Source organism: Belonocnema kinseyi, chromosome 10, assembly GCF_010883055.1.
Source record: "Belonocnema kinseyi isolate 2016_QV_RU_SX_M_011 chromosome 10, B_treatae_v1, whole genome shotgun sequence".
Classification (NCBI taxonomy): Eukaryota; Metazoa; Arthropoda; class Insecta; order Hymenoptera; family Cynipidae; genus Belonocnema; species Belonocnema kinseyi.
The window spans coordinates 63,556,384-63,575,576 of NC_046666.1; the positions used below are offsets into that span (position 1 = coordinate 63,556,384).

The following is a 19,193-nucleotide window of genomic DNA, read 5'->3' on the forward strand; positions in this document are numbered from 1 at the left end:
ATACTATCTAGTTGTCCAACACACGCGGGAACGACCTACATTCAAAGGCACAATACGGCACTAAGAGTGCTTTATTACCATCTCTGTCACTCCTACGGCATTAACCTTAATATCACTCCCCTAAATGCTCCTAGGGAAATTGAGTCAATTGTCGAGAATGGGAAGTGCCGCATATACTGGAACTTTATCTTCTCGACAATTGTTTCTGTTGCTCACTCGAGGCCTGACATGGTTCTTCTTGACTTCGAGAAGCGAACCATGTTTGTTATCGAATTTTCGGCACCAGCTGACAAAAACATCATAACCAAGGAGAATGAAAAGAAAGAGAGGTATCGAGACCTTATAAGGGAGTTGCAACGATTGTACCCGGAATATTATGTTAAATTGATCGTCCTTATCATCGGCGCTCTTAAAGGTGCCAAGCTTTCACTTGCTAATGGCCTAAAAAGCATCCCTGCGTGTCAACAATATGCTATAACCCTTGCGGGAAAAATGCAGAAGGCGGTTGTCCTTGGGTCGCTCCGTGTTCTTAGGGTGCACGAGGCTTTTGCTGGATCGTCGTATTGATTCCTTTACAGACTGTATCCACCTATCTCACGGTCGTGAGACGTAGTTGTGGCTGAAATTTTACCGCGATTTCGCTGGAAGCGGATGCAATTTTCTAGATTAGCACCCGCTCCCGGCGAAATCCTGCGGTTGTCCTTATGACAAATTTTTTTTTCATTCTCCTTGGTTATGATGTTTTTACATAAACCCCCACTATCTTCCACAATTCACAATTCCCACCATTTCTCTGCTTTTTTTATTCTTCCTCTTTGCATTTTGGACCTGCCATTAGCGACCGTCTCAGTGATTCTAGAGGGAATTTTTGGATGGATTTGAGGCCTTTATCCGGCCATGTAAACAATAAGAAATGGACCACTACATAGTCGTTTTTTCACCCATAGTACATAGTATAGTAAATTCTTTTTTTTATATACTATGTACTGTGGGTAAAAAAAACGACTATGTAGTGGTCCATTTCTTATTATTTACATGACCGGATGTAGGCCTCAAATCCATCCAAAAATTCCCTCTGGAATCACTGAGACGGTCGCTAATGGCAGGTCCAAAATGCAAAGAGGAAGAATAAAAAAAGCAGAGCAATGGTGAGAATTGTGAATTGAGGAAGACAGTGGGGGTTTATGTAAATGGTATATGCAAGAAAAATCAGAGGAGATGAGAAAACTGATGGAAGAGAATAAACAAGTGATTAGTCTTATAATAGAAGATTTTCATGCGAGACCGGGAGAATGACGAGGAAGGGAATAGGTTGGAGAGCAGGGAAGAAAATTCAAGTACAAGATACTATACGAGGATAGAAAGAAACTGTTAAAGAGCCTAGAGGTGGTGGGATGGTGTATCCTAAACGAAAATATAGAAGGGGAAGAGGAAGGGGAATATCTACGTTCGGGAGGAAAATAGGGAACGGTAATTGATTATGCAGTAATGGACGACGAGGTAAGATACACAGTTAAGAAACTAGAGTAAGGGACTTAAATACATTTGCATACATTTTTCATAATTGCGAAATTATAGAAAGAAAAGAGTGATAACAAATAGCCTTCACAGAAAACAAACGTAAAAAGAGTAGGAAGGAAGGATTGGTCGCTGGAAGGTAAAGAACAGTTTCAGAAAAAGGTCAGGAATATCAGGATGAGAGAACGAAATTTACACGAGGAGATGAAAATAATCATAGGAGGAATAAAAAAAGTATTAGATTGCACAAGCAAAAAAAAATTTAGTGAAAGAGGTGATAAAATTGAATGGGATGAGGAATATAAACAGAAGCAGAAGGATGTGAGAAATGAATTCAGAAAATGGAGAAAAGGGACAAGTGGAGAAAAAAAGAGGTACAGTCAAAGTCGGATATAACGCCTTCGGATATATCCCCTCCGAGAATTGGCGCCACGCCGCAGATAGGAGTGAAAGGAGATTCGGGGGGATTGCGGTGGTCACTCAGACGTGGCCAAGCTGGAGCATTACGGTAAGACGCTGTATCAAAACGGCCTACCTGTGTAAATGCGTCACGATGTTCTGACAGTTCACTCGAAACGGGAGTTATGGTAGGAAGAAGTAGTGGTAACCATAGAAAAGAAAAGCAAACGGAGGGAGGTTAACGATTACAGAGGAGTGGCACTAATTCCAACATTGTATGAAATATATGTGACTGTTTTATCGGAGAGGTTGACGAAATAAGTGGAGGAAAAAAAGATAGAGAAAACGAATCAGACAGGTCTTAGAAGAGGGATGGGGTAATGGACAAAATACCATATGCTCTGAACTATCTAGTAAATAAGAGGAATAAAATAGAGAAAGAAGCAATGATAGTAATGTTCGTAATGTTCGTTTACTCCTTGGACAAAGTCGAGATACAAAAATCTATGGTGAAAAGGGGGATACGAGAGGGATTAAAGGTGTACACTACGTACAATCGATGTCAAAAGTTGCCTATTTTTAAAATGATTTATAAAGCCAACAAAAAAATATCTATTATTAATTTTTGTAAATCTTGATGGAGGCTTCTAAGCACACTTCAGAAAAAAATAATTCAGGTTAAAATTGTTTATTTAACAGCAGTTATTTAAAGGTTTAGTTTTTCCTTTCTCTTTAGGGAAAAGTTACTATTTTTATTTACTCCTAACGATAAAAGTCTCATTTTATTCTTTGAAGGATTCTCTAAACTTCTATTTGGGTTGATTTTATTTTTTATTTTTTTTAATAATTGAGAAATCATAGTTATTATGGTCATGAACAATCAGAGTTTAAATTTTAATTAACGCCACCCAAATATAATTGTAGAGAATCCTTCGAAGAATAAAATTACACCTTGATAGTTAGGAATAAATAAAAATTGTAACTTTTCCCTAGTGAGAAAAGAAAAACTAAACCTTTAAATAACTACTGTTAAATAAACAATTTTAACCTGAATTATTTTTTTCTGAAGTGTGCTTAGAAGCCTCCGTCAAGATTTACAGAAATTAATAATAGATCTTTTTTTGTCGATTTCATCAATCATTTTAAAGATAGGATACTTTTTAAATTGATCGTAAGTAGCGTACATCCTGAATAAAGAGAGTATCGGGAATATTTAGAGATAAAAAACAGGGTGAAGGTAGAAGAGCGAGTAGGAGATAGTTTCTGGTTGATGAAAGGAATAAGGCAAGAATGTCCTCTGAGCCCACTTTTATTTAATATATTAATATCAGGATTTGAAGAAGAAATGAAGAGAAAATGGTGGGGAGAAGTTAGGGTAGGGAACGAAAAGATATATACAATGGCATACGCAGACGATATAGTGTTGATGGCAGAGGATGAATTAGGGATGGCGGGCTTAATTACAGGATTAGAGAAATACATAATTGGGAAAAAGTTTCATTTAAACGTAGAAAAGACATAGATTATAAAAGGATTTTATAAAAGGAAAGAGAAGAAAGAATGGATGGAGAGATGGAAGGGAATAAAGTTAAAATAAGTTAAAGAGTTAAAATATGTGCAAAATACCTTGCAAATAAATGGAAGTAATAGAGTTCATATAAAAGAAAGGATAAAAAAAGCAGCAGGGGAAACGAAAAAAATATGGGGAATAGGAAAAAGAAGATTTAAAAATGGAGAAGGAGAATGTGGTTATTTGATACGCTGGTATGGCCGATATTAGGTTAGGAGCAGAGCTATTGGGATGGAAGAAAGAAAAGAGATTGAGTTTACAAGAAAAGTATATATGCTGAAAACTAGAGGTAGACTGGAGGATTCCAGGATATATGGTGAGAGACGAAGCGCAAACGGTTAAATTAACTACTAGAGCGGGAAAGAGGGCATAGAAATTTGAGATGAAGATGAGGGAGAGAAAGCGGTGGGGGGTAACCGAAAAGTGTTTAATGGAGGTAGCGGGAAAGAAAGGGAGGGCGATTGAATTAACGAGATGGGAAGAAGAGAGAAGGGAGTTCTTTAATGCTAGCGAAATAGAAGGCGGGACTGGAATAAACTATGAAGAATCGCAAAAAGGGAGATGACAGATAATTAATAGAAAGATGGGGGATGATTGAGAAATCAAAATATAATAAATGGCATAGGATTATAAAAAGGAGTGAGTACCAAAGTATTTAGAAAAGGAATGGGGAGAGAGATGAGCCAGGATAACAAGATTTAGATTGGGAAACGCGGTAAGGGAAGGGATGCATTGGGAATAGAAGGAGAGCATAAAGTGCAGAATCTTTGAATGGGAAGAGGAAACATGGAAGCGAGTATGGAAAGGTTGTAGGACATGAATGGAGGATAAGGAAAGCTGGCAAGAGAATGTAGTAAAAATTCTAGGGTAGGATGGATTAAAAGAAGAGTGGATGAAGGAGCTGGAAGGGGCTAGAGGAGCGAATAAAAAAGAATGAAAGAATGGATGTGGAAAAAAAATTGGCACAATGGAGGTGCAAAAGAGGTGAAACAAAAAGGAAACGGAAGTCGCTTAGATTAGAAGCGTAAAAGTTCGTAAGTAATAATTATGTAATAGCATAAGTAAATTAAGATGCGGTTGCGTTCTCGCTCTCTCTCGCTTGCACTCTCGCTTTCGACTGCTCGCTCACTTATTCGCTAACACGTCTCCTATTGCGCTATCGAAAAAGATAGAAATATAGATCTGGATATAAGAGTTTATGTAAATAGTTGTAAAACGTAATAAATAGTAATGATATGAATTATAAAATAGGTATGCGGAAGTATTGTAAGAAATGGAAGTCATGTAAACCCTTAGAGGATACGTCTGTCGTGATTTGAGAAAACAACGTTAACTTCAAAATCAACGAAGCCGAGAAAATCGACCAAAACTGTTCGAATCTTTATTCGCATGTATCGCGGATTCTAGTTCATTTTCTGCAGTTTTTTATTATTGTTCTTGAATCTAAAATGCAGTTAACGGTGCTGATTGGGTTCCTGAAATTCAGAAAACGCAGTAAAGGGCAGTTGCGACTCTCTTCGAATCACGAAACTCAGAAATAGGCCTGCCGTGATTTGAGAAAACGCCGTTCACGGCAAAAGAATATGAAAGAGTGTAATTATTATAAAATATTACAGTTACGGCGTTTCTCGAATTACAGACCTTTTTTCGGGGTTCAATGATTCCGGAGAAAACCGTAAGCACGTACGGACCTCTTCAAAACCACGAAGGCTCGAGATCACCGCCCGATAATTTCGTAAAGCCCATAACTGCCCGTTGCGGCCTTCACTCGAATTTTTCTGTGACGTATTCAGCTGTCCATGATCTGAGCCTGCAGTTAACGGTCATTTGCAGCTCTCTTTCAAATCTCGACTCGCCAAACCTTGCAGTTAACGGCGTTTTTCCAAAATTTTGCAATAACAAAGATGCATTTTTAATCGAATAGTTGAATTTTTAATCCAAAAGATTAACTTTCAACACAATATATGAATTTTCAGCTACAAAAAATACATCTTCAAATAAAAATAAAATAGTAAAATTTTCAGTTGGAAAAGTAAATTGTCAAAAAAAAACGAATTTTCAAAACAAAACAAAACAAAATAGTTAAATTTTCAACAAAAGAAATGAATTTTTAACAACAAATATGAAGTTACAAATGAATGAGATTACTTTTCCACTATAAAAAAGAATTTTCAATCAAATAATTGACTTTACATGAAACAGATAATTCAACTTAAAATATAGTAAAATTTTCAGTAAAAAAGTTGTTTTTTAGCCTAAAAGATGAATTTTTTACCAAGAAGATTGAGGTTCTATCAAAAAAGATCAAATTACGCTGAAGAATTGAACAGTTAAATTTTCCGTTAAAAAAATTATTTTTCAATTTTCAAAAACTAATTTTCAGCTAAGGAAATCAATTTTCAACCAAGAAGATTCATTCTCTAGACAAAAAGATTAACTTTTAACAAAATATATATTTTTTCAAGCAAATATTTGAAATTTTAAAGTAATGTTCAGCCTATTAGTTGAATTTTCTACCATAGAAATGAATTTTTAACCAAAAAAGATTAATTCTCAACGAAAAATGTAATAATTTATATAACAATGAAACAAACATTTTTTTAAAACCAAAAACAGTTGAATTCAATCAATAAAGACGAGTTTTCAACAAAATAGTTGAATCTTCAAACATATGAATTTTTAACCCAAGAGTTATGATTTTTAACAATAGAAAAAATGAAATTTCCAGTAAAATAATAAAATCTTAGACAAAATAATAAAATTAACTTCAGCTCATTGAAAATTCCCTAACTGCCGGGTTTTCCCCGATATTCCCTGACTTTCCCTGGCCAGTTTGAAATTCCCCGACATGTAGCAACCCTGATGGCCACTTTAAATAATTTAAAGTAATTACAAATTATGTGTAAAAATTCTAAAAGGATATACATGTAGTTAAATATAATATAATTTAACACGGTTAAATTTATATATATATATATATATATATATATATAGCTTCAGCTCCGGCGCACCACTCACAGCGTAAATGAGGGGGAGGGGGATTTTCCCGCGGTCACAGTGCAAAAGTTAACAACCGAGGATCTTTATGGCAATGCTGTTGGACGTGGGTTTCGCGCGATTGTTGCGCTTTCACCAAGCAACGACTACAACCGTGATATATATAATTACACATAATTTGTAATTATATATATCAAGGTTGTAGTCATCGCTTGATCCTAACAAACATACAACACCCAGTAGAAAGTCTACCCCTTGTAGACAACTAAGGCATTGTAGGTAATCCTCCCCTTGAAAAAAATCAAGGCCCTGTTGCAAACTTCCACTTTTTAATAATTCCCCCTCGTTCAAAATCACGGGTATGCTTATCGGTTACCCCACCTCAATCTACAGCATTGCAGACAATTCTGAATGCCATCCTTATTTCCTCTTGTCCACATCCAGAGTTCCAGGGTTGTGACAATGAAGACCCTACTATCTTCGGTTACCCTAGTAGCCCAAGTCATAAAGGATACTGCCGCGAGATAGTGGGCAATTTACCGCGGTCTCCCCTTAAAGTGGGCTGGTTTCCGGGAGTTACTCCTATAAAAATACAATAGAGCCAATAAACTAGGACGCCTGACCTCCCAACTATACTCCCAAAAACAAGGAGACAAATAGCCCGTTTGTCTCTTCCTTCAGAAAAAGTATCTGCTTTTTCAACGCCTACAACCTCATCCCCCCCCCCCCCCCCCCCCCCCCCCCCCCGAAAGAGCTCGAGTCGCTACGCTCCTAGAATTACTACGTCCCTCAAATTTTCGCAGCATCAGGGCTTGCCAACCAGCCGATTTCAACACGCTCATGTCCAGAGCAGTAGTAGTCGAATTCGACGAAATCGAAACAACCCAGACCTACAAACGGGTTAAGCACCCACACAAATTTTCTAATCCACCACCTCTCGCCAATTACCAAAATGTTGACATTACCCGGTCAGTCACTTGAACCATGACTGCCCAAAGAATAAACAGGAAGTGCCCCCTATATCAAAAAAACCCCTCCGGGGAAATTGAAGGCATGCGGCACCCGTCCTGCCGCCCACAATAAGACTTCAAACCACAAGCAGACGTTTTCGGTGTGTACCCCACTTCTGAATAATTCTTAACAATAAAGAATTTCCGGACCATTTTGACAGCACGTCCACGAATAATTTTGTACAGCTCCAGTACTTATCTGAAGCCCAACATTGGCGAAAAAGTCCTTAGCACGAAAAAGTGGACACAGCAAAACCCGGAGCGTTCCTTAATATCCAAGGAATTGTGGAAGAAGAAGTCACCATTTGCGGATATCGTACAAAAAGCACCTTCTTTGTGAGCGATAAAACAAACACCCTTAAACTGTTCCAAACAATAGTAAACCACGCCGGAATTCACACCCAAATCCACTCAGCTGAACATAAAATAGAGTTCACAACTACTATGCAAGCTCATCTGGGAACATGCACAACAGATGTTAGCCGATCAACTAATTGAGCCTTCAAATTTCCTTTATAGTTCCCCAGTAGTCATCGCATTCCGTAAAAACCGTAAGCCCTGTCTCTGCGTCAGTTACCGCTGTTTAAACGTCATGACTATCGATATATCCTAGGAGTTAACACACACCCATGATATCCTCAAAGCCCTAGGAAATGCCCGCATTTTTTCTACTATCGACCTCTGTACTGGCTACCGAAAAATCCGATGAAAGCACGCTCAAAAAAAATATACTGCTTTCACCCTTCCCCAAGGCGAGAACTATCAATTTAAGGTTATCTCGTTTAATCTAAAAACTGCCCCCCCCCCCCCCCCCCCCCCCCCCCCCCCCCCCCCCCCCCCCCCCCCCTTCCGTTCCAACGACTAACGTCACAAACTAACCTTTTTCGATACATCTATGAATTTTGTATGGCGCCTAGGGCGCCCTATCCCCCGACTACCCTACACCCTACAAACAGACGCAAGTACCATAGGGATGGGAGCGGTACTCTACCAAACTAAGTTGAACTCTACCCGAAGCGTTATCAGTTACGCTAGTGCCAAATATCCACTCACTCAGTCTCATTACAAAAAAAAACGAGCGAGAATGCCTCGCAATCAGTTGGGCCCTTAATCTGAGAACTCATTCTTTCTCCGTCGAAAAATGCCTCACGAGTCAAAGCCTACTCCCTGTGGCCCTAGTGGAAACTCCCTCTGGCATTCACGATGAAGAAGATTCCTTTGATCGACAAACGTCTGCTGCCCCCTGAAAATAAAAATCCAACATCTAAAAAGCCACCGTAACTTGCGCCCATAAAAACTGGCAGACGATGAGACATGGAAACTCGTATAAAAATTTAAACAGCTTGCGTCACTACCGATTCTTGCGGAAAAAGAAGCAGTCTTTTTCAAACAGCATTCCCTTAACGATGGTGGTCTCTGGAGAGCCAGCGGTGCAGCACCCTTCATCTGACTTCTCCACGTCTCAGATATGACTCGGGAGTTGGTACTTCATGAATACCATTACTCCGGACGTGCCGGACATCCGGGTATGGACAAAACCCTTCGAGCCATCCAACAGTAATTTTTCTGACCCAAGATGAGAGAGGACATCAGGGAATACGTACAAAGTTGTTATCTTTGTGCTAGCTAAAAACCCCTCAGGATCACCCACCACGACCAACAACGCCCCTGGAAAGCAAAAAACCCTTGGGAAATCGTCGTCCTTGACCTAATGGGTCCTTACCCCCGATCGGTCCGAGGAAAGTCCTACCTTCCTGCAGTAACCTACTTTTTTCAAGATGGGTAAAGGTCTTCCGCCTAAGCTAAAACCGCACAGATAACCGATAACGGGCCACAATTTACGGGAAAAGATTGGCTCGAATCTTGCCAAACATGATCCACCTCCTGCTGGACTCCTCCCGCTTACCACCCCAGAGCCAATTCAACTGAACGCCGTAATCAAGATCTAAAAACGGGTATGAGATAGCGCCTAACCGTGCACACCGAGAAGGACTGGGATCTTCACATTCCCCATTAAGTGAGGCAGCATCAGGCCTACTACACAGAAAGAAGCTCCTAAAGAATCCACGCAGCAATACGAAATCGGAGAACAAGTCTTTGTCAGAAATCACCAACTCTCGGATGCCCAAAAAGGTTTTAATACCGCCCTAGGCCCACTATCTCGCACACCCCCACAAAAATACCCGCATTGTTACCAGAAAGAGTTGCCCTACTGTCGCTCCATTAGAGTCGGCTCTTGCTTCAGAGTCGCATCCTAAACTTCTCGGGAACATACTCATCGCTACCTAAATGCGCGACCTCCCAGCCGACCTACGCATTGAAGAAAACTCGTGGCTCCCAATGGACACCCCTGTTATCCAGGTCTCATCAAACTCTAGGCCCCCAATGGATACCACTCTTATCCAGGTCTCACCCAATTCCAAGCCGCCAACAGATATCCCGGATATCCAGATCAACCGAAACAAGGATACCACACCACTGTCTTATGACGCACCCAGACTGCAAACAGGACGCACGACTCTCTTAACCCCTCTAGTCTACCGACGACAGAGAGGACGTCCAAGAAATATATCTGAACCAATTCCGATGGTCAGTCCACAACTCCAAGCTGATCCAGAATCTCGACAAAGACCTTCTGGTCCAGAAACACCGTCGAAGGTGGCCACTAAAAGGCCCCAGATCATTCAAGACCATCCGGGCAAGGAACTCCTTTGAGGGCGGCCCCCGAAAAAGCTCTAGATCAACAAAGACCCTCCGGAGCAAGAACTCCATCGAGGGCGGCCTTCAAATTGGTCCCATGATGCTGACACCCGGGAGAACTACGAAAACACGATACCTGATTCTCCGCCGCCAGAACGACGTTACGATCTCCGACCTCGGCGTTAGATCTATTGTAAATATAGATATACAGTTTTTAGTCTTAAGTTTTTCTACCTGTATAGATCTAAGTATTTGTCGCTTTTGTATTTAACTGTAATTTCCGTATTTTGTGTTATTTTCCAGAGTGACATTAGAACGCATCAGGTGACAAAAGACCCTGTGAATTAATATCCACTAAATTATATTCGTGGTTATAAATAATATTTATAACCATGAATAATATTTGGCGAACATCCATGATTCTTTCTTTCGTCGTCTGGGTGTTCTAACCCTACCTTTCATTGGACTAAGGAACGCTGTGAGTGGTGCGCCACCGCTCAAGTTAGCCATTTGGACCCCTAACTTCTAGCACTTGTAAACGCCTATACGACAGCGTCACAACCAATCCCCGTTACGGAGAGGATTACTCTCGTATCGGTAATCATCGCCGACATTGCAACAAACCGGAACGTCCCTCTAGATACCCAGGACCACCCTAAGATCTCCTTTAAGCAGACCCTAATTTGTAGAGGATAACTCCCTTCTCGGCATTAATCGCTATCGTCGCAACATCGCCTGGTTACCCTGGATAACACTCCTCCGTTATCAAACAACAAGGCCTACCGTCTCGAATTATATAAAGTAATTTCCACTTTTTTAATTGTAAATAACTATTGAATCAGTCTCACCCCACACACTGACCTCCAAGTTTTAAAAATTTTAATTTGGAAACTAAAATTTCAGAAATTAAAGAAGAGTAACTAATAGTGTTCAGAATTCTACAATTGAAAACATAAAATGCATTATCTTAAATGGATATATGAAGAAACTTATTAAAAAACAATTAATATTTATGTAATTTTTAAGTATACAATCAAGAAGAAATGAAAAAGTAAAAAAGAAATTTTGTAACAATCTTTGTTTATAAAATAAATAGTTCCTAACTATTATAACTTATTGATTGGAAATGACTTTAGAAATAACATTCTTTCAATAATTTCCATAAAAGTTAGGAGTTTTTATAAAGATGATAGTCCACAAAATCATAGATAATCACTTCAAAACGAAGAAAAAATAGATCTCGGGATAAAGTATATACCTTTACTTCTGAAACATTATTTTTCATGGTAAGATTGGAACCATAAAAAAATAATTTATTTGACAAATTTTATTTTTGACCGAACTTTTTATGTTATAGCTTCTTACCAAATTTTTAAAAATCATACAATTTTAATGTATGACAGCTGATTATTTCGGGAAAAAGATTCTCTACAACTTTACCTAATTTAATTTTTGAACATAAAAAAATTATTATGAAATATAGTTATTTGTATATAAAACTTTTCGTTTCAAAAGTTTTTATTTAATAAAGTGAAATTTAAAAATCGGAATATACTCTCTTCTATTAGTTTAGCCTTTGTTGTTTAATTATAACGTCTTAAAAAACGTTACGTAGCGCCAAGTTTGAATTCCCAAATATTTCTAAATGCTTTAAAATATACAGAGTTTAATCAAGTTTTAATTGAAAAAAAAGAAGAAGAATAACTAATAATTACCGGCATCCATTTTAAAGGTAGATATCCAGGTCCCTCAAAAATAGCATTTATAAAATGGTAAAGTGTCGATCCACTGAGACTAGAGAAGAATAAAAAATTGATTGCGCCAAGAAGACTTTCCTGTGGTGGCAACCATTGTCTGCTACAATGTATTGTCATCAAAGTAATAATCTTGATGAGACCTGAAACAAAAATATTTATTTAATTGCTTTAATTTCAATCTTCAGAATTGAATTTAAAAAAAATACAATAAAAACTATGATGCAGATTAAAACTTGGATCATTTGACATTCAATTTTAAATAATTGAATTTGAAATTTAAAAGGGTTGGAATTACAAAAATAGCTCTGCTTCATTAATCAAATGTTGACAAATATATCCTCATGATATATCATGGAAATCTGACACACATACAAGATACATCTTCCATAAAATCGCGTAAACCCCTTTAAAATATTTCAAAATACCCCTGAAATTTGTAGATATTCTGTGAAATTCCTGGAAAATTGGTCAATCTTTTTATATCACTTAAAAATGTTGATGATCCCTTAGAATCTGTAAAAAATCCTCGAAATCTTATAATCTCTTTTTTAATCTCACAAATCCCTTAAATCAGGAGAAATCTCTTCAAATTTTTTGAAAAATATGAAATCCGTAAAAAACTTTAGAAATCCTTAGAAGTCTCATGAAATTTAAATTCTTTTATTCTCTTAAGTTGTCTATAAATCCTTTGCAATCCCTTGAAATCATTTAATTTTTATTCCACTACTATGATTTTTCATAGAACAGAGCCATTCAAGGTATTTCGCATTTTTTTAAACAATCGAACATTTACACAATTTCACGAGTTTATTATAACGAATGTTTTTCTCAGTCCTTACAAATACTTAAATATGTGAAAATAGTAGTATTCATATGTAAAATTAAGTAGATTTTTCATTTGTGAAAGTAACTAAGTAGATAAGGAAGGAAATAAGGAGAGTTTTCACATAAATAGAGAAATATATTCTTTTAAATAAAATTATTGTCGGGACCATATTCAGTTTAATTTGAAATGCTTCAAATGCTTAACTTTTCAAGTAAAAATATTGCATTTTCAACAATTTAGATTAATTTTTAACCAAACAGTTAAATTTTCAACAACAAAAAATGGGGTTTCTACAAAAAAAGGTAATTTTTTAACTAAATAGTCGAATCTTCAACTAAAAAAGATAATTATGCAACTAAAAATGGAAACGTTAAATTTTCAGTAAAAAGAATGAATGAGGAAAAAAATAGTTTCAACAAAATAGCTGAATTTTAATTGAAGTAATAAATTATTGATTAAAATGATGATTCTTTAACAGGAAACGTTGAATTTTAATTTTTGGCAAAAAAAAAAACCTTTCAACAAAATACATGAATTTTAAACCAGAAAAGATCAATTTTCAAACAAACATAGAAAAGCTACATTTATAGTTTGAAAAATTAATTTTCACCCATAGAACAAAAATATAAATTTTTAACGAAACTGATGAACCTTAACCTGTATAATTTTAACTTTTCAATAACGAAATTAATTTTTAACAAAACACTGAAGTGATGAATCTTTAACTGGAAAAGTCGAATTTTCAACCAAGGAGATCAATTTTCTCTAAAGAAGACGAATTTTCAATCAAACAGTTGAATTTTTAACTAAAAAAGATTAATTTTCTACCAAAAATGGAATAATTAAATTGTCAACCAATAAAAACAACAAATTTTACACAAAAGAGTCAAACTCTTAATCAAAGTGATGACTTTTCGAATTACATTATGCATCTTCAACAGAGATAGTTAAATTCTTAACCGAAAAGATTAATTTTTTAACCAAAAATATGAACGTTCAGCTACAATGATGAATCTGTAACTGAAAAAAGTTGAATTTTCAACCAAAAAGATTAATTTTTTAACAAGAAGAACGAATGTTCAATTATATAAATGAATTTTCAACTAAAAGAAATATTCTCAATGAAAAATATTTTAGTGAATTGTCTTGAAACTTGTAATATGTCTTAAAATTTCTTCAAAATTTTTGAAAATATTAATACCATATTAATAAAAAAAGTAGGAAATAGTTTCATCGTTAGAAAATAGTGTAAAAAAGTGTCCATAGTATTATGAGTCCAAGGCCTGCAATTATTTTTTAATGTTGGAATAAAAATAGTTATTTCTAGAAAGTTCAATTTCAAAGAATTTCACAAGCCATAGAAAAATTAAGCAATACAATTTTAAAATAGAAGTTTCTTGAAAAAGAACAAATTTAGTTAGCAGACGTAATTTGCATCTTCATTATTGTTAAATTTAGAATTCAGTTCATATGAAATAATTTATAATCTGCCCAATACTAAAGCTTCCACAATGACATATTGAAATGAATTTCCTTCTTTAAACATGTAAAACTGTCGTAAAAGTCAAGAATGTTACTTTCCTTTAACTCTTCAGCAAATCTACAATTTTATCCCTTGAAATAAGTTGTTTATCCTATCACTGGTGGAAAGTTGATGTATTTTATAGTTAAATTTATCTGCTAGGTCATCAGAGATTTACCTTACCGACAGTAAATCAACCCTCAAAGCCATGAAGGCAGAAAATCTACAAAAATCTCTGATGATATAGCAGATAAATTTAAAAATAATTACTTGTACCATTAACGCCTAACTAAAAATTAACGTTATTTTCTTGAATTAAGAGTTCTTATTCTGATCCCCCTAATAGCTTAATTGGAAAAGCACCTGACCAGAAATCAGAAGTTTTGTGGTTCGATTCCCAATGGAGTGAAGATGGAATAGGATCTTTTTTTCAAGAAATAATTTGTATTTTATAGATCATTTCGTTATCACCTTTTTTTCGTGGAAATACTTTTGACCACGCAAAAAATTAAATGGTGGCAGTAGATCATAGCTTATAGCCAAAACAGGTTGGCATGCATAGCCCCTCATATCAGATTTCATCTGTACACTTGCATCTTTTGCGCATAATCTAAATATTAGCTAAAAGTAAGCTTTAAATCATCCTTGTTTTTCTTGTGATAACCTTGAACCTGTTTACATTAATTCAGCTCAAACAAATGAACAATATTATGAATCTGTGACGTCATCAGGAATGTTCTCGATGTCGCTAAGGTAGAGACGCATCCTCCTATTGTGAAAGTGGCCCAGTAGCTCTCTTGTATCAGTGTTTCTGTATGCACTGTCTAAATACATAGATTTGGCACGGTAGCCCTATTATAGCCATGTCGGTAAGGCAGGAATTCATTATGTCGTCATCAAGAATGTTCTAGAAATGGACGGAACCACATTTCTAGAAAATTTAGCATAGACATGAGCCACTACAGCTTAGAAGCTTCTTGATGTCTGTAAGGCAGGAATCTTGCGTTAGAACGCAGCCTACTCATCTGATATGTATTATCTAGAAGGAGGCAATAAATCATCCTTATTCTTCTCATATAACCTTGACACATGCATGCGATAACCTTGAAGCTTGTTTTTGCAAATTCGGCCTTCACGCAAATGCGCAATATTATTCTGTGACATTATCGGATATTCCGAGAATGTTCTAGAAGCAATATTACTTTTAAAGTTGTAGGCTCCAGAAGCAATGATCATGATTTCTTAACGTGGAGCTTCCTCTCTTTCCCTATGCATGCCCGAAGAATTGTACCTCAAGCTTTACGTAAAATCAAAATTAAGAATGGATAAAACGGAGAAAATGGACGCCCCGGTTAAAAAGACCAAGGTGTTCCGTGAAAGCGTGTAGGGAGTGCAGGTTAAAGCAACTAAGCCCGAAGCAACCGGAACTAGTACGTCGTTCACTCCTGCTCCTTCTATCCTAGAATGTAAGCAAGAATTTGCGCAAGACACTTCGTACAACACTGTTCCTCAGAGTGTGGTCTCGAGCCACAGATGTCCTTACGCGGCAGACGGCACGGTTGCAGGTGAAGGTTTCACCTCTGGATACTTTTTTAGATCTACCAATAATAACAACAATATTAGCAACCAAGCAATTTATTATTATTATTATTATATTTATTATTTATTGTTATATAATATTATGTTATTATATATAATTCTTCTTCTGTAACATCATCAGGAACCTTAGAAAATATTCTATAAGCCAGCCTCACACAGATACACACACACTCGCATTAATACTAATTGATCCAGAACGCTCGTTGCCTATCTACTGATGGCAACGGTACAGATAATATTTGCTCAAAGCTTGGGGGTTTAATCACTTTATCAAAAACTAAGTGTTTCAATCCTGAAAGTCACAGACGTTCACCAACTTCCATGCATAATAATTAATCACTTGGTTTTCCCCTTATAAAAATGAATTTCTCAAAAATAACAGACTTTGACATCGTTGACGATTCTATTAACGACCGTGATATTATTAGGAAAATTATTGAATCTCAAGAAGAGGAAGATTCCTTTTTTGTTTTTGATGTTTGTGATTTAGTAAACAAACATAAAACGTGGTTGAAAAAAATTCCGAGAGTGACACCCCACTTTGGTAGGTAGTGAAAATCAATGTGAAAAAAAATTTGAAAAATTAGAAAATATATTCGAAATTAAGTAGGAAAGGGATGGGAGACTATGGATTTTAAGAAAAATATTTTTAAAATATTGACTTCTTGGAACAAAAATTCAAAGTAAATAAAAATGCTCTTTTTAAATAAATATTGCAGCTGTGAAGTGCAATTCCAGCCCACTCGTAATTAAAACTTTGGCAGCACTCAATGCAAACTTCGATTGTGCATCACTGGTGAGTGATTAAAGATACTAATCTTATACGATATTAATATAATTTTCAAATAAAACTTCTTTAAATCTTGCAATAAATGAAAATTTTAACACAGCAAGAAATAGTGCAAGTTATGGAGTTCGGAGTGACCGGAGACAGAATCATTTTTGCTCATCCAGTGAAATTTCCATCGCATATTAAATTTGCTAAAAATGTTGGGGTTTATAGGATGACAGCAGATAATCCAAACGAACTTCAAAAAATTAAAGATCTCTTTCCAGAAGCTCAGTAAGTCAGATGTTCAATTTTCAACTGATTTTTAATTGTAACTGTGGAGTATTTACTAAAGGGTGTCTACTCAAGTCCTGGAAAAAAATTCCCTGAAAAGCAAGTAGTTTTATTTTCGATCAAAAAGATAAATTTTCAACTAAATTTATGAACACTTAACTGGCGTAGTAGAATTTTTAACCGAAAAGATGAATTTTCAAACCAGAATATTTATTTTCTACTAAACAATATTCATTTTCTACAAAACAATATGATTTTTTAACAAAATACATGAATTTTCAACGAAATCGTTGTTGAGCTAAAAAAAAATTTTCAATTTAAAAAAAAAACTGATTTTAAACCAAAGTGATGAATTTTCAAGTAAAATGATAAATCTTCAACTGGAACAGTTGAATTTTAAACCAGTGATTATGCTTTAACGAAAAATATGAATTTTTAACAAAAGAGTTAAACTTTCAACCAAGTAGTTTTATTTCCAAACACAAAGATTAATTATGAGATAGATATTTAACTGGAATAGTTAAATGTTTAAACAAAAATATTAATTCGTAAACAAGAAGATTTATTTTCAAACAAAAAAATTAATTTTTTACCAAACAAGATGATTTTTCAACAAAATATGTACATGATTTTTCAACTAAATAGTTGAAATTTCAATAAAAAAAGGCGAATTTCAAATAAATAGTTAAGTTTTGAAATAAGAAAATTGGAGTTTTAACCAAGAACGGAATAGTTAAATTTTCAATTTGAAAAACTGATTTTCAACCAGTGATGAATTTTCAACTGAAATGATAAATCTTCAATAGAAATAGTTAAATTTTAAACCAAAAAGATGATTTTTCAAACAAGAAAATAAGTTTTTCACTAAATAAGATAAATTTTCAACAAAATACATGAATTTTCAACTAAAAAATATAAATTGTCAATTAAAGATTAAATAGTTCAGTTTTTAGTTTAAAAAATCTACTTTTAACCACAGAGATGCATTTTTAACTAGAATAATAGAATATTTAACTTAATTAGTTATATTTTCAATTTAGACAAATTAATATTCGACCAAAAAGAAATAAAAAATAAAATAGTTAAAGATTTAACTGGAATAGTCAAATTTTGAATGAAAACAAAAAATAATTTTCAGCCAAAGCTGGTCAATGAAAAAACGAAGTACAAATTTATCTGACATTTCAACAAAAAAAAATTAATTTTTAACAAAAGAGTTTAACTTTGAACCAAGTGATTAAATTTTCGAAAATACATTTTTTAAACCAACGCAAACTTTACAAAGATTGTGTGACAAAATTGCACAAGGCTTAAAAAGAATTATGTTCCTTAAAAAACTGTTTAAAACAAAAAATACTCAAGAGTTGAAATAAGATAAATATGTTTTCAAACAACACTTTTATAGAATAGAATAGTTCAATATTGAGCTTAAAAAATTAATTTCAAACAAAACAAAAAAAACGCATTTTCAACAAAAAATTTAAATACAGCAATATAAAGCTACTTTTACAAATGAAGAATCATTTTTATTCAATTTCATATTGCAACCAATTGAGTATACATATTGTACTATTTAACTGGATATGATATCAAAACTAATTAAAATTTAAAAATACGAATCTTTCATTATTTTAACAGAATAGTTATTCGAATCCGTTGCGATGCTGAGTTTGCAGAAATTAATCTTGGGAATAAATTTGGTTGCGACCCAGATCAGGAGGCAATCGAAATGATACATTTAACTAAAAATTTAGGCCTCAATTTACATGGCTTTAGTTTTCACGTTGGTAGCCTTTGTGGAGAAATGACAGCATATAGTCGCGGGATTAGAATTTGCAAAAAATTAGTCGATTATGCGAAATCAGTTGGCTGTAATGATGTTCGTCTTATCGATATCGGTGGCGGATTTCCTGGTGAATCTAATTATGATATAGACCAGGTAATAATTTCATTACAATCAAAAAATAAAAGATTTTCCAGAAATACTCAAAATTAGTTAAGGCCATAATAGCTTCAAAAAGCCTTTTTAATGTAAGGTATAAGCGGGATTCATACTTTCTTTTATTTTCTGTAGAAATGCTAGAAATTATCATTTTCATTTTATTATTCCTCTTTTTTTTCTTTTTTTTCAGAGATAAAATTAGAAAATTATTGTTTGACTAAACAAAATTATGAATCATTTAAAATTGTAAATCATTTTAAAAAATTAGAACTTGATAGAATGAAAATTAT

At 34.8% G+C, this 19,193-nt stretch overlaps 2 protein-coding genes across 2 annotated transcripts in view; one reads left to right on the forward strand and one right to left on the reverse strand.

Annotated features, from left to right (window-relative positions):
• LOC117182083 (palmitoyltransferase ZDHHC6) overlaps positions 1-19,193 on the reverse strand; it is a 58,366-nt gene that overhangs the window by 22,978 nt on the left and 16,195 nt on the right. The window contains exon 2 of the mRNA XM_033375108.1: positions 11,910-12,091. Within this exon, the coding sequence (XP_033230999.1) occupies positions 11,910-12,091 (182 nt within the window). The remainder of the gene's footprint in view (positions 1-11,909; positions 12,092-19,193) is intronic.
• LOC117182080 (ornithine decarboxylase 2-like) overlaps positions 16,171-19,193 on the forward strand; it is a 5,648-nt gene continuing 2,625 nt past the window's right edge. The window contains exons 1-4 of the mRNA XM_033375105.1: positions 16,171-16,442; positions 16,618-16,694; positions 16,789-16,961; positions 18,600-18,900. Of these exons, the coding sequence (XP_033230996.1) occupies positions 16,259-16,442; positions 16,618-16,694; positions 16,789-16,961; positions 18,600-18,900 (735 nt within the window). The 5' untranslated portion in view covers positions 16,171-16,258. The remainder of the gene's footprint in view (positions 16,443-16,617; positions 16,695-16,788; positions 16,962-18,599; positions 18,901-19,193) is intronic.